The following is a 22,776-nucleotide window of genomic DNA, read 5'->3' as shown; positions in this document are numbered from 1 at the left end:
AATCAGAAGCTTCCGATGTTATTACACCACATACATCACATTGCAGAACATGTTTCCCATCAGGATTCTGCTGACGTGCCCTCAGGCAAAGTACTAAAGGGAGCCATACCGCAATGTCCAGCTTACCGATAAGTCAATGCATGGACCAGTGTGATGTTAAGCACTGTAAATCTTATTAAAAAAAGCACACTGTGCAGTTAACTGTTTCCCGGATAAATAACAGTTTGGATTAAATTTGCATTTTAACAAACCCACAAGTTTTAAAAGAGGGAACTTGTCGTCCCAGCACCAGCGAGTTCTCACCCTGTCAGCTAAAGCAAATTAACACCATTTCTCAAAGAAAAAACTGCACCGTCACCTTTTTTTTAGATCCATGAGACCAATCAGAGGAGCGGAGTGTTGGTAGAGGTGCAGCAATTCAAAAACCTCGACGCAATTAACGACGGTTAAATCTCCCACAAGGTGTTGCGGCGCTGCTGACGGCAGATGCGGCCATCTTGATTATCTACCGCGATGATGTTTTGTCGAGCGGTATTGTTTTATGGCTTCCATTAATGGCCGACTGTAACCTCTGATCGGAGTCGAATGGATCTCAAGGGCCTGCCCAGCGCCGGGCTGTGACAATATGAGTGCCTGCAGGAAAAATACGAGATGTGGATTGAACCAGTTGGGAGAGGAAACAACCTCGGCAGCAATTACTTTCTCGTGCCGCAAAAACTTGACTTGCTCGTAGTTTCATACCAAAAGTTTGAAACGCAGTAAACATGTCTTGAAGTGTTTTGTTTCATTTTCGGGCCAACCCCTCCAAAAAACAAGAAACTTCTACCCTTCCAGAATGATACACAACGCAAACTTTAAACCAATATCCAAGCGAGTGGGTGAGGGAGGACACATGTCAGGGTTCCCGTTAGCAGCTTTTGCAGAGTGTTGACAGCTTCGAATGAGATCTCGTTCCAAATCGTTCTCTCCACGACTTTCAGGGACGTGACTCTCAAGAAATTGGTTGACATTTAAGCAGACTTTGGAACTTTCTGAAAGAACATTAGGCAACAGAAGTCCTCGGCTAAAAAGATAGATCATCTGCTGCTTTTGAGACACTGCACGTCTGCAAGTATTTGAAAAATGTATTATTGTAGTCACTCGTTCTGAAAGATTACAAGCATAGAGGTAAACAAAGTAAATGAAAAATAACTGTAATGCAACTTGTGAAAGGCACAAAAACAATCGTGTTTTCTCTAAAAAATAAATATTCAAACATTTCATTTTGTTATGATAGAAACTGAGCTACATGCCTAATACAATAGAGTTATACGATAAGAAATTCACCTTTGAGCTTTTTCTTTAATTATATGCATCATTTATAGATAATCTACTATAGATTCATGTTACAGCCAACCGTTTCAATTATTTCCACTTGGTTTCTGAGAAAGTTGTTTTTTGTCAGTTTGGTATGATGATTGGTTGTAAATACTACACTATATTACTACAATACTATCGCATAGAAGACACCAGAACCTGTAGGAAACTAATAATACTTCTGTGGTTCAATTATTCTTTTAAATAAGAAGTCGGTTCAAGATGGTGACGTTGGTTCTGTCTCGTGTTATATGAGGCGTTCGCTGAGCGTGGTTTTTGTTTTTGCAGATGGTTTGGGAGAACGGCTGCGTGGTCATCGTTATGCTGACGCCTCTGGTCGAGAGCGGGGTGAAGCAGTGCTACCACTACTGGCCCGATGAGGGATCCAACCTCTATCACATCTACGAGGTAAGATGAGTCGGCACCAACAGAAGCTGTAACTTTGTGTCATTGGCCCTTGGCTTTATGAAAAATCTGGGAAAAGCTCTTAATGTGAAAACAAACACATTTGGCTCCCTCTCATTTTTAAAGAGCTACATGGCATGTAGCGGGCTCTGATTGGTCGATCTGATGCCCCATATGTGTGATGTTTGGTTGATTTTGCAGACATTTTCTCCTTAACTTTGAACTATAAATTAGAGTACAAACTTGACTTCACTGTGTTTAAGAACAAGTTTCCAATGCCCAAAATCCCAAGTATAAAATGATTTATCTCAAAGGTTTCTAACTCTTGAGAATATCCAATGAATGGATGTAACTCACTTAGGAGAACTGTGTATTTGCACCAAACTATATATGGAGCTCCAAAAAACACTGGACATTTATGTTATATATGGTTTGCTCACACAAAGGTAATGCATGAAGGTCACTTTAAACTGCACCAGTAAGAAAGGGTAGGTTCACCTTAATCATATGATATATAACACTTGATACTGACCAAAAGAGTAAGCTAAGAATTGGCAAAAGTGTCAAACTATCTCCTGTCAATTCTTTGTTTATGTGGACTTTAGAAGGTCAGTTAAGCAGTTAGTGGTATTTCTCAATTTAGTAACCATAAATGTGATGTCTCGTACATTTCTTAGGCGTTGTGCTCATTGTTGTATCGTTGCAGGTGAACCTGGTGTCCGAACACATCTGGTGCGACGACTTCCTGGTTCGTAGCTTCTACCTGAAGAACATGCAGACCAACGAGACAAGAACCGTCACTCAGTTCCACTTCCTGACCTGGCTCAACCAGAACGTCCCGGAGACCAGCCGGACGCTCCTCGACTTCCGCAGGTAGGGAACTCCTTTAAATAGAAAAAGAAAGACTGGAAAAATATTTGAAACCAAACTAGGATTTACTTACTTCTTGAAATCACTTAGATATTTAAACAGGGGTGGATTCTTCCCCCTTTTTTTGTCCAAGGCCTTTGTTCTGTTGTCCTTATCGCTAACTACGCTACTCATTGAGCCACCAAAGCTACTTAAAAAAAAAAAAAAAAACACCAAGCAGGAGCAAGATTATGATCCCTCACTGGCTTCTCTTCGCATATACTGCCAATTTTGTCACAAACAAAGCCAGATATGTCGCCACCGGCTATTCAAGAAAGGCCTCCACATTGTGAACAGGTGTGCTTGAGACGGTAGATGCTACTAAACATATTTTTCTGTACTGGCCAAGACCTTTTTTTTTGGCTTTTACTTTGAGTTTCTTTGAACTCCTTTTCATTTGAAGAACATGAAGTACTAAAGTCTGCTTTAAATGTTGATAGCAAACTCACTGAGGTTTTAGAAAATGCTTTAAGGGGGGAAAAAATTACACTTTGATGACGAGATTCATTTCCAAAGCAAGAAAAGCACTTTGTGTGATGTTTTCAAAGAAGTCTTATTTTCTCGAAAGAGCCTCTTTGCTCACTTCTCGTCTCTGCTTTGGTAGAACCAAAACCCAGCCTTTATTTGTAGTGGAGTCCAATTGTACAATGACACAAGAAAGACATGAAATGTGTGATAGTACCTGAAAAGGTGCTGTTCTTACCACAAAGAGGAGAATGTTTTGTAAGCTTCGCCTAGCTGTGTCTGGGGAGATGAAAGGTATCAAGTTCGTTAGCCGAATGGCGAATCTCAAGTGTTTGGCGACATCCCGATATGTCACCGAGTCCTCAAGTTTCTTTTATGTATTCACTCCTAATCATGAAAGAAGTCCATGTGAGTTCCTATGAGGGTTGTCCAAGGCCATTCTGGAAGATGTACGAAACCGCAAAACGACCAGAAGGGTGTACTCCAATCTTTAGCTTTTTATGCTAGGTGGCTATCTATAAGTGATGGTTATGGCTGCGGTTTCTTTCTTTTGTTGTTTGATTTATAAACAAAAAAGAAAGCCAAGGAGGTTAAATAGAAGGCCTCAGAGTGTATTTGCCCCCCAATCTCAACCACAAAGACTTTAAAGCCTTCCTTAATCATTTCAAACCTCTCAATTCTCCAGGAGTTCTGACTCGTGACCCTGAGATTGCGAGCGGAGAAATATCTCAATCCCCTCTCAACATCCCGGGCGTTTTCCAGTCGATAACGGAATAATTCGGGGAAACTCTTTTAAACTGATATACTGTATTGCCTTTTTCCTCTGATTCACTGTGGATTTTCTTGAGCGATAGACCCCGACTCGTTTTTTTAATATATATATATATATATATATATATATATATATATATAGTGCCCCGGTGTCGCCGCACTGCTGGCTCACATCCATTAGGTGAGTTATCGAGAGTGAGTCGCTTGTGGTCGCCGCTATTATGAAAAAAAAAAAAAAAAAAAGAGGTCTGGTGGGCGTCGCCACCCACCATCAGTTAGGAGATATTGCCTTTACTCACAGGGCGGCGGGGTCAGAACACAATGAAGGAAGCGCAGAGGGAGATATTTTTCACTTTTATTACCGTGGATATGGTTCAATAACAACCTCCTCCCTCTTCCCTTACTTCCTTTTCTTTTTTTGGGGCGGTGTTTCCTTTTTTTTTTTTTCACCTCGGTGATTCGAGGAAGCCGGCTGATCGCTCTTCTTTCCTTTGTGCCTGTGTCGGCATGTTTTTTTTGGTTTTTTTTAACCTCACTCACAACTGACTGACTGAGCCGAAGCATCACTTACAACCCCCCCCCCCCCCCCCCGCTCTGTGCCTTCCCCCCACCCGCCCCCGTTTTACCAGCTAACAAGCGGTTGCCAGTGTCATTTTTGTGATGTTGCAGCTAGTAATATGAGCCCAGTTGCATAGTCACAAAAGTGATCATTGGAGACTGTGACTCTGCAACCAAGGGGCCTCATGGACCCCCCTTCCTACCCACATACTCCCCCATCCGCCTTCCCCCTTTCTCCCTTTCTTTTCCCCTCCTTCCTCTCTCTCCTCGCTGTGCCCGGTGACCTGAGGTGACCTCTCGTCTTTTTGCTTGCTCATGGTTTGCTCGACTGCCCTACGATCTCCTCCCTCCCTCTCTCTCTCGTGCCACGCCTCCCTTCCTCTCTTGCTTTTGTCTTTCTCTCACCCATCCTCCGTCTGTCTCTTCCTCCTCTCTCTTATGTCCTGTTATCCGTCCCTCTTGATGATTTCTGACTCCTGTGAAAAGGCTCTTCTCTCTGGTTTGGTCCACTCTTGTCGGGTGTTTTTGGCAACTGGAAAAGCTTTTCAAGGCTGGAAAAACCTGAAAACGAAAACTTATTTTGATGTGAAGGCGAGAGAAACAGCGAGAGGCTTTTTGACAGAATGGAAAAGGAAGCATTCTGTCTATCTGTCACCTCATTTTAAAGGACAGTATAGCCGATCATACAATACCAACTCGTACAACGGTTCATATGTTTTTCCTGAGAGATCCACCAACATGTGTCAATTTCATTCAGTCTTTTCAAAATAAACTTCCAACTTCACAGGAAACAAAAATACTTAGTTAGGTTTAGGAAAAGATTATCAAATATTTAGGTAGCTTTAGGTAACAAATCGACTTAGTTAGGTTTAGGAAAAGACAACGGAAGTGCTATGACAAATAAATCAACATTGACTTCTTGCTTCTCAGGGCAGGAGTAAAATACACACATTGTTTTGTGCATTGTCTTTGACTTAAAAAAAGCATAAATTCTAACACTTCCTCTTCATTTTTCTTTCGTTGTTTCTCTTTTTTAGACAGGACACACTAACAGCTGCTGTAGAGATCCATCAGATAGACAGAACACCTTCTCTTATATGTTTGGCTCATAGTGGCTTTCTTACTTTAACTATATCTTGCGTCTGTATGAAAGATTTGTCATTTCATTAATGACCATCAATCGCAAATTACAGGTACATTTTCCAGTTTTAAATAGAGAAACGTGTCTAAATTAACGTCATGCTGCCAATTGCTGCTTGCATGTTGCAAATTCAGTGAAAGCGTCCCCAGGTTTAGGTTTCTCTGGCCTTGTGTGGATCTGGTCCATCCTCTCCCTTCATCAGTTTGTTTTCCTTTTCTATCTTTCTCTCTTATCCTCACCCACCGTCTCCCTCTTTCTCTCTTTTGTCCGTCTCCGTCTGACTCCTGCTCTCTCCGTCAAGCTTGACCCTCTCTCACGGGGCGTTTCCTCTGAGTCTCCCACGCCCCTCTATACACCCACACCCGCCGGTTGGTGATTTTCTCTGCCGGCTGTTTCCATGGTAACATCACTTTTTAATTGTCTGCAGCGAGATTTGCCTTTTTCCAATTTTGGTGTTGTGGAGGGTAAGCGTGGGCGGGTTTTGTGTTTTTTTGTTTTTGTGATGTTCCCAATTGTGTGTTCCTCTCTTGTTCTCCGGAAACAACCTGCTGCCAAAAAAAGACTATTATAGTTTTAATTTAGCACCAAAGTCGTTTGTCCTAGAAGTTCCCCAAAAAACACAACATTGGTTTGCTTTTTCTTATGAAAGTAGCAGTTTATTTCTCAGTTAGAGAACAAAGCTAATGTTAATTATACTTTAATTTGTTGAATACTTGTGCCATCCTCTGCTGCTTCTTGATCCTTGGACCTGGATTTTTTATGATTCAGTGCAGTAGCTCATTTGAAAAAAAAAGGAGAGAAATGTCCAAAACATTTCTTATCTCAGTTTTAATAAATGCATTTTTAAAAAGGATGTAACCATCATTTTATATATATTTGAATTATCACTCAAGGTCTAGAGAGAAGTAGAGTCATTTTCACATAGACTCTTATACAATTAGACTTCTTTTTGCAACCAGAGGAGTCGCTCCTTGATGGACTTTAGAGATATTCTATATAGGTTCTATTCTAGAGCTTTTAACCACATCTCATGGTCTTCCTCAGTGAAAGGAGTTTGCTCAGTTGTCATTACCACGATTACCAAATTTTAACTTTCTAACAAAATTTTTTTTAGATATTCTGCAGACTAATCAAAGAGTCAAAGAGGTCCAAAAAAGTGTTTCCATAAAATTAGGGACTGGGGAAAAATCTTTTGAAACGTGGAAAATACGTTTTCAAGGATGTTTCAAGGACATGAAGGTCACACTTTTCACTTTCTTTCCATGACTGAGTGATGCATTATGGATTACACACACGCCACGCACACACACCATGTGCCTTTACATAATATGTTCCTGCTGAATATTGTTATTTGGAGTTATCACCATGAAATAGAATCGGGGATGGTTTCCAGCTGGGACCAAACTCACGGCTCTCTGCTTCTCGCTCAGATAGGAGCTGGATGTTTGTGTAGATCTGGCAGCTGCTGTGCATTTTGATGAACAATGTGTCAAATTGTACCACATTTTTAAAAAAAGGGGACGTGTCATTCTCTACGCATACTTTGAAGCAGCTCTCAACGTCTTTTTGCATAAATGAAAGACACATGAATGCAAATCCATCTTGTCTGCTGTGGAATATGAACTTCCAGCAATGGGATGGTTTTCATTCGTTAGAAAAACACTTCATGGTATTTGTGTTGAGTGGTTTTGAGCTGTGCAACTTCAAGACCCGTCTATAGCAAAATGAGACATGAGCGCTGAAAGAAAAGAGAGCGTTTCTTCATTTCAGGATACAGTTTGGAAGCAATTTGTTTCCATCAAAAAAGTTTATGTATAGCTTTCATTTTAAGTGTTTGAATAAAACTTTGTGAGCTGCTGGGACTGATTCTGTTGTTGCAACAAACTACTAGGAAGAAACAGGAAGAAAAAAAATGACAGAAGGATGGATAAACACTTTCAACATGTTCAACGTAAAACCAAAGAACAAACTTTTGCCCAAAAGCCAAAGACCCCATGGTCTTGGTTTAACAATACCACTGTTATGAATGTAACCATTTATTTTTGTTGTTTTGCCAATTATACGCTGCTGGCCAGTTATGATACACGGTGCATCTTCAACATTTTTCATGCTGTCTGTTGTGCAAACTTTGGTTCTTATTCTTAATAACTCAGAAAATGTGTCAGAAAAGATTCACTGAAAAGCAATTTACACTTTGTGAAAAAGTGTTGGCATCGTTTGTGTCTGCAGACCACCGATATGTTGCAGATCACAGATATGTTGAATGTGTGTGGGGGGTATTGAGGAACCGCTACTCCACTTACGGGAGGTGGGCAGGTGGACTTTCACCCAGGAGACCGCTGTTCATCTCCTGTGTAAAACTAAAAGTTAACATTGACTTAAAGCTATTTACACAATGTTATGCTTGTTCTGTCACGTTACGGAAGAGAGTCAACTAAAGCCAATTGTTATTGAGGCTAGTACGTTACCTTGTGACGTTACCTTGTGACGTTACCTTGTGACGTTACTTTGTGACGTTACTTTGTGACGTTACGTTGTGACGTTACTTTGTGACGTTACGTTGTGACGTTACGTTGTGACGTTACGTTGTGACGTTATGACGTTACGTTGTGACGTTACTTTGTGACGTTACTTTGTTACTTTGTGACGTTACTTTGTGACGTTGTGACGTTACCTTGTGACGTTATCAACGCATCACATTTTTATTATCATCATATAACACACAATATATTTAAACAACATCTTTAGACTGTTCAGTACTGCAGTGGAGCACCAATGCAAGTGTTTTTTCCTGGCGACTGGGTTGAAAGTTGTATAGACGAACAGTATGTGTCTATACTCTACAGGTTTAAAAAATGATGATGTGCAAGTTGTGCGACTATAACCAACTTCATTTGAATCCTGTCGGTCGTAAAGAACCTTTCTATTTTTGTCTATTTTTACCTTCTAAAAATGAGAATTAACAGTACTGTGCATGCTGTTCTAAAGCCCAGATACATGATGCACTGACTGTGTGTGTGTTTCTGTAACTGTGATGTTAACACTGAGCTTGTTTTTTCTGTTCTGTGTTTTTTACAGAAAAGTTAACAAGTGCTACCGCGGACGCTCGTGTCCTATCATAGTCCACTGCAGGCAAGTATTCTAACAACTACAGCTGTGTGATTTTCTTCTCTTTTCATTTGTTCAAATGGTTCTAGCTCACATTCAGGGTTTTGAAATGTTTGTGATTTCTTTGTGTGAGTGTAATTAATGAGCAAATGAGCAGACAAACGGCCCCATTTACTGATAAATGACTCTGCCGTGTCTCTTGTGGTTTCTGTTTTCCAGTCCACGCTACCATCTCGCTTTTTTTTGTGTGGAGGACGACAAACATTTTACATGAGAAATTAGCCCGAAAGCTGTGATTTAATTGTGACAAACTGTCCTCAGAGGAGGGGAAACTTTTAACTGGAGGCACTTCAAAAGTTTGCGGTGTGTAGTTTGGTGTGTGTGATCACATCTAAATCCCTCCCCCTCACCACCACCTGAGGAAATGACTCCAGACCACTGAGACATAATTAAATCTGTATTTAACAGAACATAAAAAACTGCCACAGTTTTATGTGTGGAAACATCCCGCAATGATTGAATTTAGAAAGAAAAAATAACTTCCATTACTGATCGCGGTTATGTCTGTCTGCTCTGCTCCTCCGCTAAGTGATCTATTATTTAATATGGTGTAACCGCTCTTCCAGGATGATGAAACCGTGCTTTTTCTCCAACAAAAAATTGCCGGGCTGCACCTGAGTATGAAACCCGTCTTTGTGGAGCAGCAGCTGGATCATCTGACGAGTTAAAGCGCATGTTTAGAGAGACGTTTAGAGGTTAATTCTGGCAGTCTGAACAGTTCATTACTGTTAAAGTGTCTATTTACCTTTCCTACTCTTCTCTTGTTACCTCTAGGAGCTCTAGGAATAGCATGAATCCTTAACTCAATTTGAAATATTTCCAACATCCATGCATCAGTCTTTATCTCAATTTGCGCTGCCCAGTCCAGTCCACTTGTTTTGGCATCAACTCACATTTTTCCATTGACTTGGCATGTAGTTGTGCCACATGTTATTTACAGTGTATTTGAACAATTCCTCCAATTGAACACATACCAAATCTTTAGCACAGAACAATATTCTCTCTAGAAACTCATTCCTAAAACCCAATCAGCCAATCATATGTGAGGAGGTGGTAGTGACAGGATGGAGAAACTCTCTCTCAGACTTTCACTTTCAAGCGAGTTTTTCCAAGACAGCTGTGCACGGCCATTAAAAACCATGATGTATACAGAGAGAGCAGAGTGACACAGCAGGAGATGCAAAAAAAATAATCTGTAATCACACAGAATTCAGAGAACGTCTCCGTCTTTGACTTTCTGTCTATTTCAAATCTCTTTTTCTTTTCCTTCCCTCACATTCGCTCTCAGTATCTCATTTTAAATAGAGTGAGAGAAGGCAGCAGACATCTTGACGTGTTTACTCACAGCCCTCAGGCTTACACACACACACACACACACACACACACACACACACACACACACACACACACACACACACACACACACACTCACATATCTTTGATCGCCTTGTAATGATGCTGGCGAGGTGCAGCGATACGACAGATCTAATCACGCCGTAATAACCTGTACGACACACACACACACACACACACACACACAAACTACCTGAGATCAGAGTGATAGTATCTCTGTAGAAAACACACACACACACACACACACACACACACACACACACAGACACACACACACACACACACACACACACACACACACACACACACACACACACACACACACACACTCTGGTCCTGTGCCGGTGCTGCTCAATTACTGCCACCGGGTATGTTGTATTATACAGCTGTGTGTGTGTGTGTGTGGGCTTGCAGAAAATAACCAAGGCCCTAGTGAAAATGAAATATTAAGGAAGTATGGATGCATGCCAGCTACCACACACACACACACACACACACACACACACACACACACACACACACACACACACACACACACACACACACACACACACACACACACACACACACACACACACACACACACACACACACACTTGAGTTTGCTGGATTACACAGCAGCCCATGAAATAGAGCGGTTGTGGTGCAGACATCAATTTTCAACACTTGAAATAAATCTGCGATACAAAATATTCCCTCCACATACGTTAGAGGGGCTAAATGCCTTTTCACGCCAAGGATGTTGTTTTTTTGTCAATATTTTTTTCGCACGTCAATATATATTTTTCAGACTCTTGTTTTTTGTCATGAATACTTTAACACAGAACGCAAATATTACAAGGCAAAAAACAATACTTTTTTTCCATTTTTCTGATGTTTTTGCATCGCGAATAAAGACAAAACTAGTCGCATGTGCATAACAGTACTCACCTGTCATTATTATGTGTCTAGGGCTTTTATTGTGAAAGGTAAGAACAGAAGGAGTGCATCTGGTCTTTTCTGCCTTTGAAAAGAGTAATAAAGTTTCCGCCTTGGTTCAGACTACAGATTGATTGGTTGATGCCTTCAATTGTGATGCAAAACCTCTGAAAACTCGACCTCTTTACGAAAATATGTACGTTGCTTTTTGCTGCGTAATATTCACTTCCTGTGTGACAGCACTTATGACATAAAACAACATTCTGAAAAACAGCCCCTGGTGCGTAAAGGCCTCAATAAAGTTATTCCTTTTTGATATTTTTTATCTTTAAAATAGAACAAAGTGCATTTACATCCGTTTTATTTCAATTTTTTTCTTTTAAAATGAAGCGTTGCTGTTTAACAGGTTTATATTTTGATTTTAATTCCTCACCAAAATAAAACCAGCTTCTGCCTTTCTGTTCCATAATTGAACACCCTTTGAAGTCCTTTATCCTCCTTGAAATAGCATTAGAGGACTCATGAACCTCGCCGTGCTCACCTGCTTCACACTGGAGTCACTCCAGAAATACAAACACCAATAACATGAATATGGTAGAGGACACCAAATGAGTGGTGTTGTTACAGTAACATGTGTGGGTGGGTGTTTAAACGTTACTGTGCAGCAGCAGTGGGACGTAATGACTTCCCAGAAATGTTTTTCTAAATTCCTGTTAATACTTCAGATTTAATCATTTTTTTATTGGTTTACAATCCTTATTTAATTCATCCTCGTCTGGATTAAAATACGCAATAAAATAAACTCGTAAAAGTCAACATGATGGGAGATTATGGCAAGAAAATGAAAACTGTAACTGTAGGTTTGCTGATGGTGACATAATAAACAGCAGCTGAGCAGTTAATATAATAAATAATGAAAACATGCCAGTTTTATTTTTTTTTATCTCTGCTGCATCACCAAATACTTGATAAAAATCAGTTTTCAATCATATATCCAGGTAACATTAAGTGACTAAGCATTTTAATATGCCCTGTAAAACGATATGATGGAGTTTAAGATCCTGTTTGTTTCATTTTGAAAGCAATATTTTACACATTTACAAAGGACAGATTTACCTGCAGCCTAAATAGAAGCACAGTGTGCACATTTACATTCTATGATAGTTTATAAAGCGAGTCCACCAAAAGCAGCTACAGCAGATTCATTTTGCTGCCTCAATATTTTATTTTTAACACTTATGTTGTTTTTGGGATCTATATTTTGAGAATAATGGTTATTTTTGTTATAATTATAATTTTTTTAATTACAAAAATCGTTATTATGATGAAAAGAAGGAAAGAAAAAATAGAATGAAACACCCATTAATTGTTTAAAAGTAATAATTTGATAAATTGTTTCATTTGATTAATACTCTCTCTCTCTCTCTCCTCCATTCTGTGTCATGGTCTCTCGCCCACCTGAGCAGTGACGGCGCTGGAAGAAGTGGCACATACGTCCTGATCGACATGGTCCTCAACAAGATGGCTAAAGGTGGGTGTTGTGTTTATTTATTTATTTTCTTCCTCTCTCCTTTCCTTTATGCCTTTATGTGGGGAGGCGTTACCATGGCAACACATTTCCCCTCACTCCTTATCACCGTTTTCAAACAACACAGAGAAAAAAAACCCCAAAAAAACACTGCTGTCAAAAAATGACCACTATAATAAAAGTTTTCTTTGATTGCATCAAACATAATGGTATTTAATTAGATAATCACAGTGATGATGTTGCTCCGGAGGTCATTAAACACTGATTATTAATTGTTGTTTTTTTGCTTAATTGCAGCAAATTAATATCAGTTTTCATTATCTCAGTTGATGCCTGTTTGGCACCAAACTGCATGTTGTTTCTCTCCTGCAACGCCGTTAAAACACATTTAAACTCTGTTAAGATAAAAGGGAAAAAGAAATGTGACGTTTACAGTGTGACGAGGAAAAGAGGGATTAAGGAAGGGTCGAAAAGAAGAGGAATAACTGGTGGGAAAGCTTTATCAAACTGTTTTAACTCGAATAGAGTTGACCTTGAACACTTTATCGGAAGTGTCAGCAGGATTCATGATAATTATAGCATTATATAATAAACACAGTGTGGTAATTATGTAGGGGGACTGAATATTTAACGGGCAGCAGCAGTTTGTGACGTTAAATGAAAGTGTCAGATTGATTTTTTGGGGGGAACAAGTGACTTTAATGTGATTAGTTCCTCATGGGGTTCATATATAAAGATGAATTTCTGAGTGAAGTGACTTTACTTTGGTTCACTCCCAACTTCAGTATAATGTCAAATCTAGAAAAGTAAAATGCTTTTAAAAATGTTTGATTTCTGATGTTATTTCTAAATTCATAGTTCAGTGACGTTAGAATCTGATCCGTCCGAACTCACAGCAGCTTTTCACAGATGTTAGATGTGTGTGTGTGTGTGTGTGTGTGTGTGTGTGTGTGTGTGTGTGTGTGTGTGTGTGTGGGTGTGTGTGTGTGTGTGTGTGTGTGTGTGTGTGGGTGTGAAGTGTCCCACGGTGGTGGTGCTGCTGTAGCAGAACGAGCTCCTGGGTCTTTAATTCCAGATCAAAGGGTCAGTCGGTGCATCGGGGCCCCTTCTCAGCACCCAGGGGCCGGGGGAGAGACAGGGAGGGAGTTGGTGTGTGTGTGTGTGTGTGTGTGTGTGTGTGTGTGTGTGTGTGTGTGTGTGTGTGTGTGTCCTGAATCCCAAAATTTACTCAAACAGAAAAGTTCTCACACATCGGCTTTTTTTTGCCATCAAACCAAAGTTCCAAAACTCAGAATCTGTCTGGAACATGATGTTTAGTGTCTTTTTTTATTACATTTTATAGCAAAATATATATATTTTTATACAATCCAACTTCACTTGCTAGCAGCCCCAAAAGGCACACAAGTATCATCATGACAAGTATCATTTTTTACTGAATTCTTTTGGTTTTATCTTCACATTGTCACTAATGGGATGATGGGTTTACTCCGAGGTACAGAGAGCTGCAGGGATGATGCGTTCTTCATTGAACAACAGGAATTGTGCATCTTTTTTTGCAGAAAATAAACTCTGTAGCCAAAAACACATGTTTATGATACTTACACTTTATGTTCAGCGAGATCATTTCCACGAATGAGCACCACTTTTATGATTTTATTTTTGAAGTGTAAAGTAAAAAGCTAACGTTAAGCTATAAAGGAACTCCACCACGGTCACATGACTTCACGGCTCCACCGCTAAGCTAAAGGAGGACGTTTATTTGTGTCATTTAGACCAGCCTTCCAGGTATTAGGATTCATTCCTGCAGCGTTCTATAAATAAACAGATTAACTCTCTCTTTGTCAATAAGATGAGTAAAGGAATCAGACCGAGATCAGGATGTGTGTGTGTGTGTGTGAGAGGTTTATTTCAGAACCTATAACTATGAAATCTCTGTTAAAACGAAGCTTTTGTTTTGAGTTTTGACACCTCGCTCCGTTTTTTTTTTTTCTAGTTTATCTAATAACCTTTGAAGAGGTTTCATAAAGCTTAAAGCTCACACAGGAACATGTAATCCTGCAGGTTAAAACATGAAAATCCCCCCAGAGGAGTTTGGAGACGACACGAGGCTTTATGTCCCAGAGTTTGATGTTTCCTTTGCTTTGTTAGTTTCTGCGTGCATTATTTATGATTATCTCTCTAAAGCTCAGTAAAGTGATGATGATGAAGAAGTCAGTCTGTACTCTGTACATATTTAAAGGTAAACATACGTTACTTGTCAGCTGCTTTATAATTCTACTCCTCTAAAGGGGAATACTGTACTTTTTACTTCAGACAACTGCAGTTTAAGTACTTTGTCCAACTTGCAAATCGTACGAATATCTTGGAAAAATGTGCAGAAGTTTAAAATAAAAAAAAGAACTAAAAAGAGTTTGTTCTAACAGCCCATATATACAATAATACTAGAATTCACTGAGTGCTGTTGGGGGCCTTTTTGGTTGTTTGGGGTGTTATTTCAGTTATTTTGAGCTCTTTTTGGTTATTCAGTGTGTGTTAAGGGTTATTTCGGGTGTCGTTTTGTGGGTTTTTTCTGTTATTTTGTGGGGTTTTGTGTTTTTGTGTCTCAAATCAGTCATTTTGAGTCTCTTTTTGGTTGTTCGGTGTGTGTTAAGGGTTGTTCTTTGTGTCGTTTTGGTTGTTTTGTGTGTCTTTTTTGTGGGTTTTGTGGGGTTTTTTCAGTCATTTTGAGTCTCTTTTTGGTTATTCTGTGTCTCGTTGTGCTCATTTAGCATCTCTGTTGTAGTTTTGCGTCTCTTTTTAGTGTTTTCACAACAGAACCTCAGGCCCAGGGGCCCCCTAGCCTGTTGGGCCCCTGGAGGCCCGTTCAGTAAGCCGTCCGTGCTCCAAATAACCCGGACCAAATCAACGGGGTTATTTTCTTCTGCTGAAGCTCCACCACAGGTCTCGTAGTGTTACTCAAAATGATAAATACTTCTGGTTAAAAAGGTTGGCATCTGGTGATTATCAAGACGATAATTTAATCTTCCTCAATAAGTATTGTCTTTTTTTAGTTTATATCTTCTAGAATTAGACCTCTGGGAATAACTAAGCTTCATAAAATCTCTCCGGCTGATTTCCCCTCCACTTCATCGTCTCTCTCATCTCTGCACCAGGTTTTTTTTTGTCCGTCCTGAGAGGCCCCCAGGTTTGCAGGCTTCCTCCATCCTGATCAAAGACACTTCCCTCCTCCTCTTCTTCCTCCCTCTCAGACTCCCCCCTCCTCCCTTCTCTCTCTCTCTCTCCATTCCCACTCTTCATTCTCCCAAGGAATGAATTGTGAATTCGCCCCTCAGAATTATGCCGTTGTTTGCAGGAGGTTGAGGAGGTGTTGCTGTGGCTCTCACGTTTTGATATCCCTTATTCTTTTCCCAAAAGGCTCCCCCTCCCCCCCTCAGTCTCACACCACCACCTCCACCACCCGCCACTCTTCTCTTCATCTTAAGAATCGAATGAAACCCATCGAGTGCCCGAGAGCTTTTCAGCATCTCTCTCTCTCTCTCGCTCTCTTTTTTTAATTTTTTTTTTCCCATGTCCAGCTGGTGAGCCTCGTCCTTGGCTTCGGCCTCCTCAAGGGCTCGGTCTTTCTTTTTCTTTCCTCCATCTCCTCTTCTATAGCCCCCCACCACCACCACCACCACCACCACCCCCTCCCACCCTCCTCGCTCCTCCTCCTCCTCCTCCTCGACCTCCACCCTGTAGCGAGGGTCTTACAGAGAAGGGAAGTTTAAAAATGAGGCTGGGTTTTTTTACACCGTTCCTTATTCTTTTTTTTTTCTCGCCTCCACCGTCGCTTTCAAGGGAGAGTGTTTCGCAAAGAGGGAAAGATTTTTCTTTCTTTTTTTTTAATACCGTCCATTTTGAGGTTTATCAGACCCTGCACAATAGCCCTCGGCTTGTTAAGGCCCCCCTCCTTCAGAAAAAGCTAAACCAAAGCAGTGACTACCGTGTTGCAGCTTTTCTGGCTAGAAGGGAGTCTTTTGTGTTGTAAAAAGACAAAAAAATAAAAAGTCTCACACAACCTGTGAAACAGAATAAGAAAACGGTGTGAATGAGAAGCTCTCTCCCACTATTCATGTTCCTCTTCATGCAGGCAAGAAAAAAAAGAAATGTTATTATGTGTTACATCGAGAAAGAAGCAAAGAGGAGTCGTGAGCTTTTTTGTTTCCTCAGAATTTAGATTGAGGAGGAGGAGAGACGACAAATTAAATGTTTTATTTTTATTTTATTTCTCTTTATTTTTGTGAATGTAACTGTTGCTCCCACCTTTCCTTCTCTCTCCTCTTTTTCTCTTCACCTGTTCCTCTTTCAGATGTCTTCCTTCACTCTTTAACATCTTTTTCTCCCTCCTGTCTTTCAAATCGTTTTTCTAAACAAATGCTTTTGCACCTTTAGATATAAGTTATGGCCCCATGGCATTATGGGAAGATGTAAGTCCATTAAAAGCTCGAGGAGAAATTTGTCTCAGACAGAAATGTTGTTCCCTAAAAGAAAGTCACATTAATATATATTTAAATATCATTATGTTTCATTAATGGCGCATTAAAAGCATCAAACCTCAGATTTACCTTTTTTCCAATCTATTTTTCTAATCTTCCTTTTATAAGCATTTTCTAGCTTTCTACCCTTTCACTGCTTACAGAGCCTGACCTGAATGTGATTTCTGAGGACACTTTCATATTTGAAAAGCAGACTGAATGACAATTTATCAGCAAGCTTTCCTTTTCGGCACAAAAACCTCCTATAATAAATATATAGAAGAAGAACACGTTTGCAGTCATTTTGTCTTCTCTAAGGCAGAATATTTTACTTAAGTAATCTTGTAGTAGAACATTTCTCTGACGATTGTGTCATTATGAATGGGTATCATAGATAAAAATGGAAATACAGCAAACATATGCTGTATGTATATTGTGTCAAACATTTAATGCTTGCTTTGGATCAGCCTATAAAATATTTATGTAACCATCAAATGTATATTTGGAGATCTGCCAGCATTCAAAGCTATATATATATATATATATATATATAAAGCTATATATATATATATATATATATATATATATATATATATATATATATATATATAGCTTTGAATGCTGGCAGATCTCCAAATATAAATTATCTGCATTCTCTCTCCTGTCCATCAGGGGGCGACTCCTCCGGTTGTATAGAAGTCTATGAGAAAATGACTCTACTTCTCTCTTGATTTATTCCCTCAGTAAACATTGTAAACATGAGTTTATGGTCTCAATCTCTAGTTTCAAGTCTTCTTCAATACAGCATGATGTTCATTTAGTAAATGATGCTCCATTTAGAGTCAAACAGACCATAAAGCAGGGGATGCTTTAGGGCGGGGCTTACTGTGATTGACAGATCTATGACTATGAGGTAATTAATATATATTTTAATGCACTTCAGATGCAGATACTTGTCAGCGTTTGTCTCTGAAAGGATAATAATCTGTTTGTCATATATCACAATATCTGTTGATAATTAGACGTCAGCTGTTGGGCGTCTTGCCAGTCTGGCACGCCGACCGGCTGGCTGGCAACTAAACAGAGACCAACACACACACACACACACACACACACACACACACACACACACACACACACACACACACACACACACACACACACACACACACAGGCATGTCAGATTCTGGCATTTCGGCTCAGTTTCTTTTAGAAAAACTCTACAGACATGTGGGCCTGTGATTTCCCTCAGTTTCTTTTCCTTCTTTATCTTTTTTTTTCATCCCAACTACAAAACACCACCAGCTAGCTGTTGTGTGTGTTTGTACAAAAGAGGATGAATGTAATCTCCTTTGCCGTTCTAAAGGGAGCGGGTATAAAAACACCAGATTGACATGTTAGCTGGATTATCGTGTTGGCGCTTTGAACATAATCCATCACCATTTCTTATATATGCGTGTTTGTGTGTTTCTGTTTGTGTGTTTGTGTGACAGGTGCCAAGGAGATTGATATTGCAGCGACTCTGGAGCACCTGCGGGACCAGAGGCCAGGAATGGTTCAGACCAAGGTAAAACACACATACATGAATCTGAAAATAAGAGTTTGTGGCAGAGAGGCCAATATATGATACACTGCAAAAAACACAACTTCTTTAAACAATCCAACATTAACATTTAAAACATCCTGCTGAGTGTGGTTCATTCATTTACACACATTCAAAGTCCTTAAACTGATATGATAGCAGAGGTCAAAAATCCATGAATGGTTTATTCTTTGGTTTTTCCCAAAAACTGCATTTTTTTCTGTCATTTATTTTGTTTTTTTTTCCCAGATTCAGTTTTGAAATGGGAAAAACCAAAGAATGAACCATTCACAGACTATTTCACAAATCATTCACACCAGATCAAAAGATGTTAGTCGCTCCAAGACGAATGGATTGAATAGTCAGATTATTATTTTTTTTAAACATTATTGGTAGCGATTCGACATTTAGCCCATAAAGTGTTCTATCAAAGATCTCTGGCATGACGAGTTCACTCAGTGCTTCATCATCATACAACAAGCCGACGGGTTCAACACACACAACATGATAAATAGTGAACTTTATAGACGTTGGTAGCCATATTGAAAAAAACCTGGCTAGACATCTCTACCAGTGTTTATGCTAAGCTAAGCTAATGGACTCAAGGCTGTGGCGCCATAGTTAATGCACATAAATGAGTCATATCGACCTTCTGATCCAACTCTTTAAAGGTGTGACATCACCCTGATATACCCTGATATAAACAATATGACACAACCAAAGTACAGTGCTTCTCTCCGACATTGTTCACTAATCAATATTTATGTGTTACCCATCTGTGACATCATTTTTTGCTTTTATAAATGGGCCTGATTCATTGCATTTAAGGCTAATGGCCAACAAACGACCAGACAGAAAAAAAGGCTTCCGATCAATAATCTGACAAACCAAAGTTGCACCAAACGTAAAGTGAGAGCTGATCGTTCACATCTCTGCCTGTGTTTTGAAAGAAACTTAGTTTGAGGGATCAACTCCTCATCGTCACAAATGTCATCTTGTCATTATTCGTTGAAAGTTACCGGAATCAAACCTGTGACCTCCACGTCACAGCAGAACCGTTCTACCAATAAATCACTCCTCTTTTAAAGCTTCATTTTATCTGAACGTCTGAACGTCGGCTGGTATTATTCGTGCTCCGTTGGGAGATTGCGATTTTTTTTTTCGCCGTCCCCATCAGGCAAGATCAATCGATTTCTGAGGAGTAATTGAACGGGGATTATAGTCGGGTCTGCTCCGATCACAGAGGGATATGTACAGAATTCAAATGGGCGGTGATAATCCGTGCTCCCGGAGGAACACTATCAGAAGTCCTGAGGCAGCCTCCATAGTTCTAAAAGTATTTGAAATGGAAATAGAGTTCCAAGGGAGGTTTTTTTTAATCATTTTAGGTATTCTTTTAAGTATTTAAAGAGTGAATAAAAGAGGTTGCAAAAGTGGAATGCAGAATTTGTTGTTGATTTTGCCGCTGTTGGTATGATTATCCCTTAAAATTGATAATTTATAGATGATTAAATCCACAGACACATACTGTTAATCACACAAAAGACAACCAGTCATTCTCCGTCACACGGCACGCCGGGCCGATCTGGAAACTTCAATTACCGGCCGATCTGTGAACATAATTAGAAAAGGAAAAGCCGAGGTGTGTGTGTGTGTGTGTGTGTGTGTGTGTGTGTGTGTGTGTGTGTGTGTGTGTGTGTGTGTGTGTGTGTGTGTGTGTGTGTGTGTGTGTGTGTGTGTGTGTGTGTGTGTGTGTGTGGAACATCGGTGGTATCGATCCAGGCTTTATTAAACCATGTATCCTCAGCAAACGGCTGTCACGCCGCTCCTCTCACATTGATTCCCCTCGTGGTCTCGAGTCCCAGCTCTCAGCACTCGGTTCTCATTTACAGATTTTGATGAGGGAAGGTGTTGATTGAGGCCTTTATCTTCCTCTTCCTGCAACGATGCAGTCAAAAAAAAAACAAACGTGTAGGTCTTCTAAACATGACTTAAATATGACTTCTAAATATTTCAAAATAAAGGTTTCAAAGTGCCAAGTTGCTTTTAAATGACAGATAAAGCTGTATTTGCATCTTGACAAGAAATAATAAATTTTTGCGACTTAGAATGTTTGATTCTAGCATCTTTTTTAAAAAAAACATAATAAATGCACATTCTCAAATGTAAACCAAAATATAGATTAAAATATTTTATAAATAAAAGAGCTTGAGAAGTGTTTATCAGGATTTTTGATGGACTTTGTTAACCAGTTAAAGCTTTTTGGTTTTGGAAGCACTTGAGACTAACCCACTCTGCTCTCCAGACTTTTGCTCCCGCACACTTTTCACTTCCCTCCTCTCTTTTTCCCTGTCTTCGTTTCCCTGCAGGATCAATTTGAGTTTGCGTTGACGACCGTCGCCGAGGAGGTGAACGCCATTCTGAAAGCTCTTCCGCAGTAGGAAGGAGCGCCTCCTTCTGACGGACCACCTTCCTCATGATTTTCCGTCTCCAATCACCTCCATTTGCTTCCTTGTTTCCTTCTCCTCTTTTCCTCCTCTTTGTCTTTTTTGTCTTGTCCTCTCTCGTTTCGTCTCCCTCTTTTCCCATCCCAGATGTTCCGGTCTCCTCTTCCTCCTTTCCTCTCCCTTCATTCCCTTTTGTCTCCTCTCCTCCCTCAACTCCTTCAACTCCTTCCATCTTAGTAAACATTGTGCCAGAAAAACCGTTGAACCAATCATGTACATAGATAGACCTTCCTTCTATTGTAACGACCCATGCAGCCCATTTTCCAAAGTGACATTTAAAAAAACAAAAAAACACATTTTCATAGATTGTTAAAAATGATTCTGTAGTATCTTTATCATAGTTTCTGTTTGATTGGTCTTTGTTTTGAGCGTGTGATGGCGAACATCCTGTCTGTATCACTATCTGTGTGTCTGATTTTTAGAGCCATGCTTTCTGATATGTTACTGTACGCTAGGTGCAACTAGTCTCCCGTTGAGGATTTATTTTTCTCAACATTGAGTGATGAAAAACTGCTAGTAGGGCGTCGTTTCCAAGATTTGTTGCAACTCTAATTTAACATTTGCAATTCTCCACTTATTGTGAAAAAAACAAAGATGCTAGTACTGGATGTGAGTTGAGATAACATAGATATATAAATATATATTTATTTTTTTCAATGTGCATTCTCATTATGCCAGTAGAAGCAAATATTGTGTTTCTTCAGCCTGATTCGTTATCTCTCTCTCTCGTGGACGACCAAAACGTGCGGCTTGTCGGTGAAGTAACACTCATGTCTGCCTTAATGAAAAAACACAAAAATAAATTTATGGACTCGTAAATGTGTCCAGCCACGTGGAAACAAGTCTAGTGTGTAACACTTCATTTAAAACAAATGGCCTCATTCCAGCGGATTAACCTGTGGATTAAAGGTCTGCTCTGCTGTTGAAGAATGAAAATCCCTCTGATAAACAATGCAGAGCTTCAAGAATCTGCCGACAGGAAGTTACCTTCAGTCTAAAAGTTTGTGATCGGCCTTGAAACAGTTCAACAAAAGACATTATTGATCAATCTGAACGCTGGAATGAAGCCATTATAAAATAAAGTGTTTTCCATGTTAAAAGAGGATAGTCTTGCTTCTGAATAGCAGTTCTTCTATGTAGCATCAATGGATGATTTGTACATGTACAGTAGCTGAACCTGTATTGCATTTTAAAACTAGCTTGCGGTGACATTCGTCTGCTGGTTTTCCCCAAAAGCATCTTTGTTCTGTTGTAAATAAAAAAAAGAGCATTATTAAAGGACCATACCAGTGATTGTTTTTACATGTTTTATCCCATATACTTCAACAACTCAACAAACCATCCTCCTGTGTTTCTCACTGTTTTTAAAGTACAATATTTTACCTATATTTTTCCAGGCAGCCATTTATTCCCATTCATAACTGTCAAGGATAAAATCTATTAGTAAATGAATTATTGTTAGAATATAATGAAGAGCAGGCTTACGTTACAACCACATGACCTCGCAAAATAATTAAACCTGAACCAGAATTTAAACTCTAATTATATGTAGAAGATTTGAAGAGTCTGCTCATATGGTATGGAATTAATGGAAACCAATG

The 22,776-nt window shown here is 39.6% G+C and overlaps 1 protein-coding gene across 1 annotated transcript in view; it reads left to right on the top strand.

Annotated features, from left to right (window-relative positions):
• LOC129088606 (receptor-type tyrosine-protein phosphatase N2-like) overlaps positions 1 to 22,482 on the top strand; it is a 194,209-nt gene extending 171,727 nt beyond the window's left edge. Inside the window, exons 18-23 of the mRNA XM_054595950.1 lie at positions 1,645 to 1,764; positions 2,468 to 2,634; positions 8,684 to 8,737; positions 12,511 to 12,575; positions 18,580 to 18,653; positions 21,038 to 22,482. Of these exons, the coding sequence (XP_054451925.1) occupies positions 1,645 to 1,764; positions 2,468 to 2,634; positions 8,684 to 8,737; positions 12,511 to 12,575; positions 18,580 to 18,653; positions 21,038 to 21,109 (552 nt within the window). The 3' untranslated portion in view covers positions 21,110 to 22,482. The remainder of the gene's footprint in view (positions 1 to 1,644; positions 1,765 to 2,467; positions 2,635 to 8,683; positions 8,738 to 12,510; positions 12,576 to 18,579; positions 18,654 to 21,037) is intronic.
• The last annotated feature ends 294 nt before the right edge of the window (positions 22,483 to 22,776 follow it).

This window comes from Anoplopoma fimbria, chromosome 3 (assembly GCF_027596085.1).
Source record: "Anoplopoma fimbria isolate UVic2021 breed Golden Eagle Sablefish chromosome 3, Afim_UVic_2022, whole genome shotgun sequence".
NCBI lineage: Eukaryota > Metazoa > Chordata > Actinopteri > Perciformes > Anoplopomatidae > Anoplopoma > Anoplopoma fimbria.
This window is presented reverse-complemented; position numbering and strand designations above follow the sequence as displayed.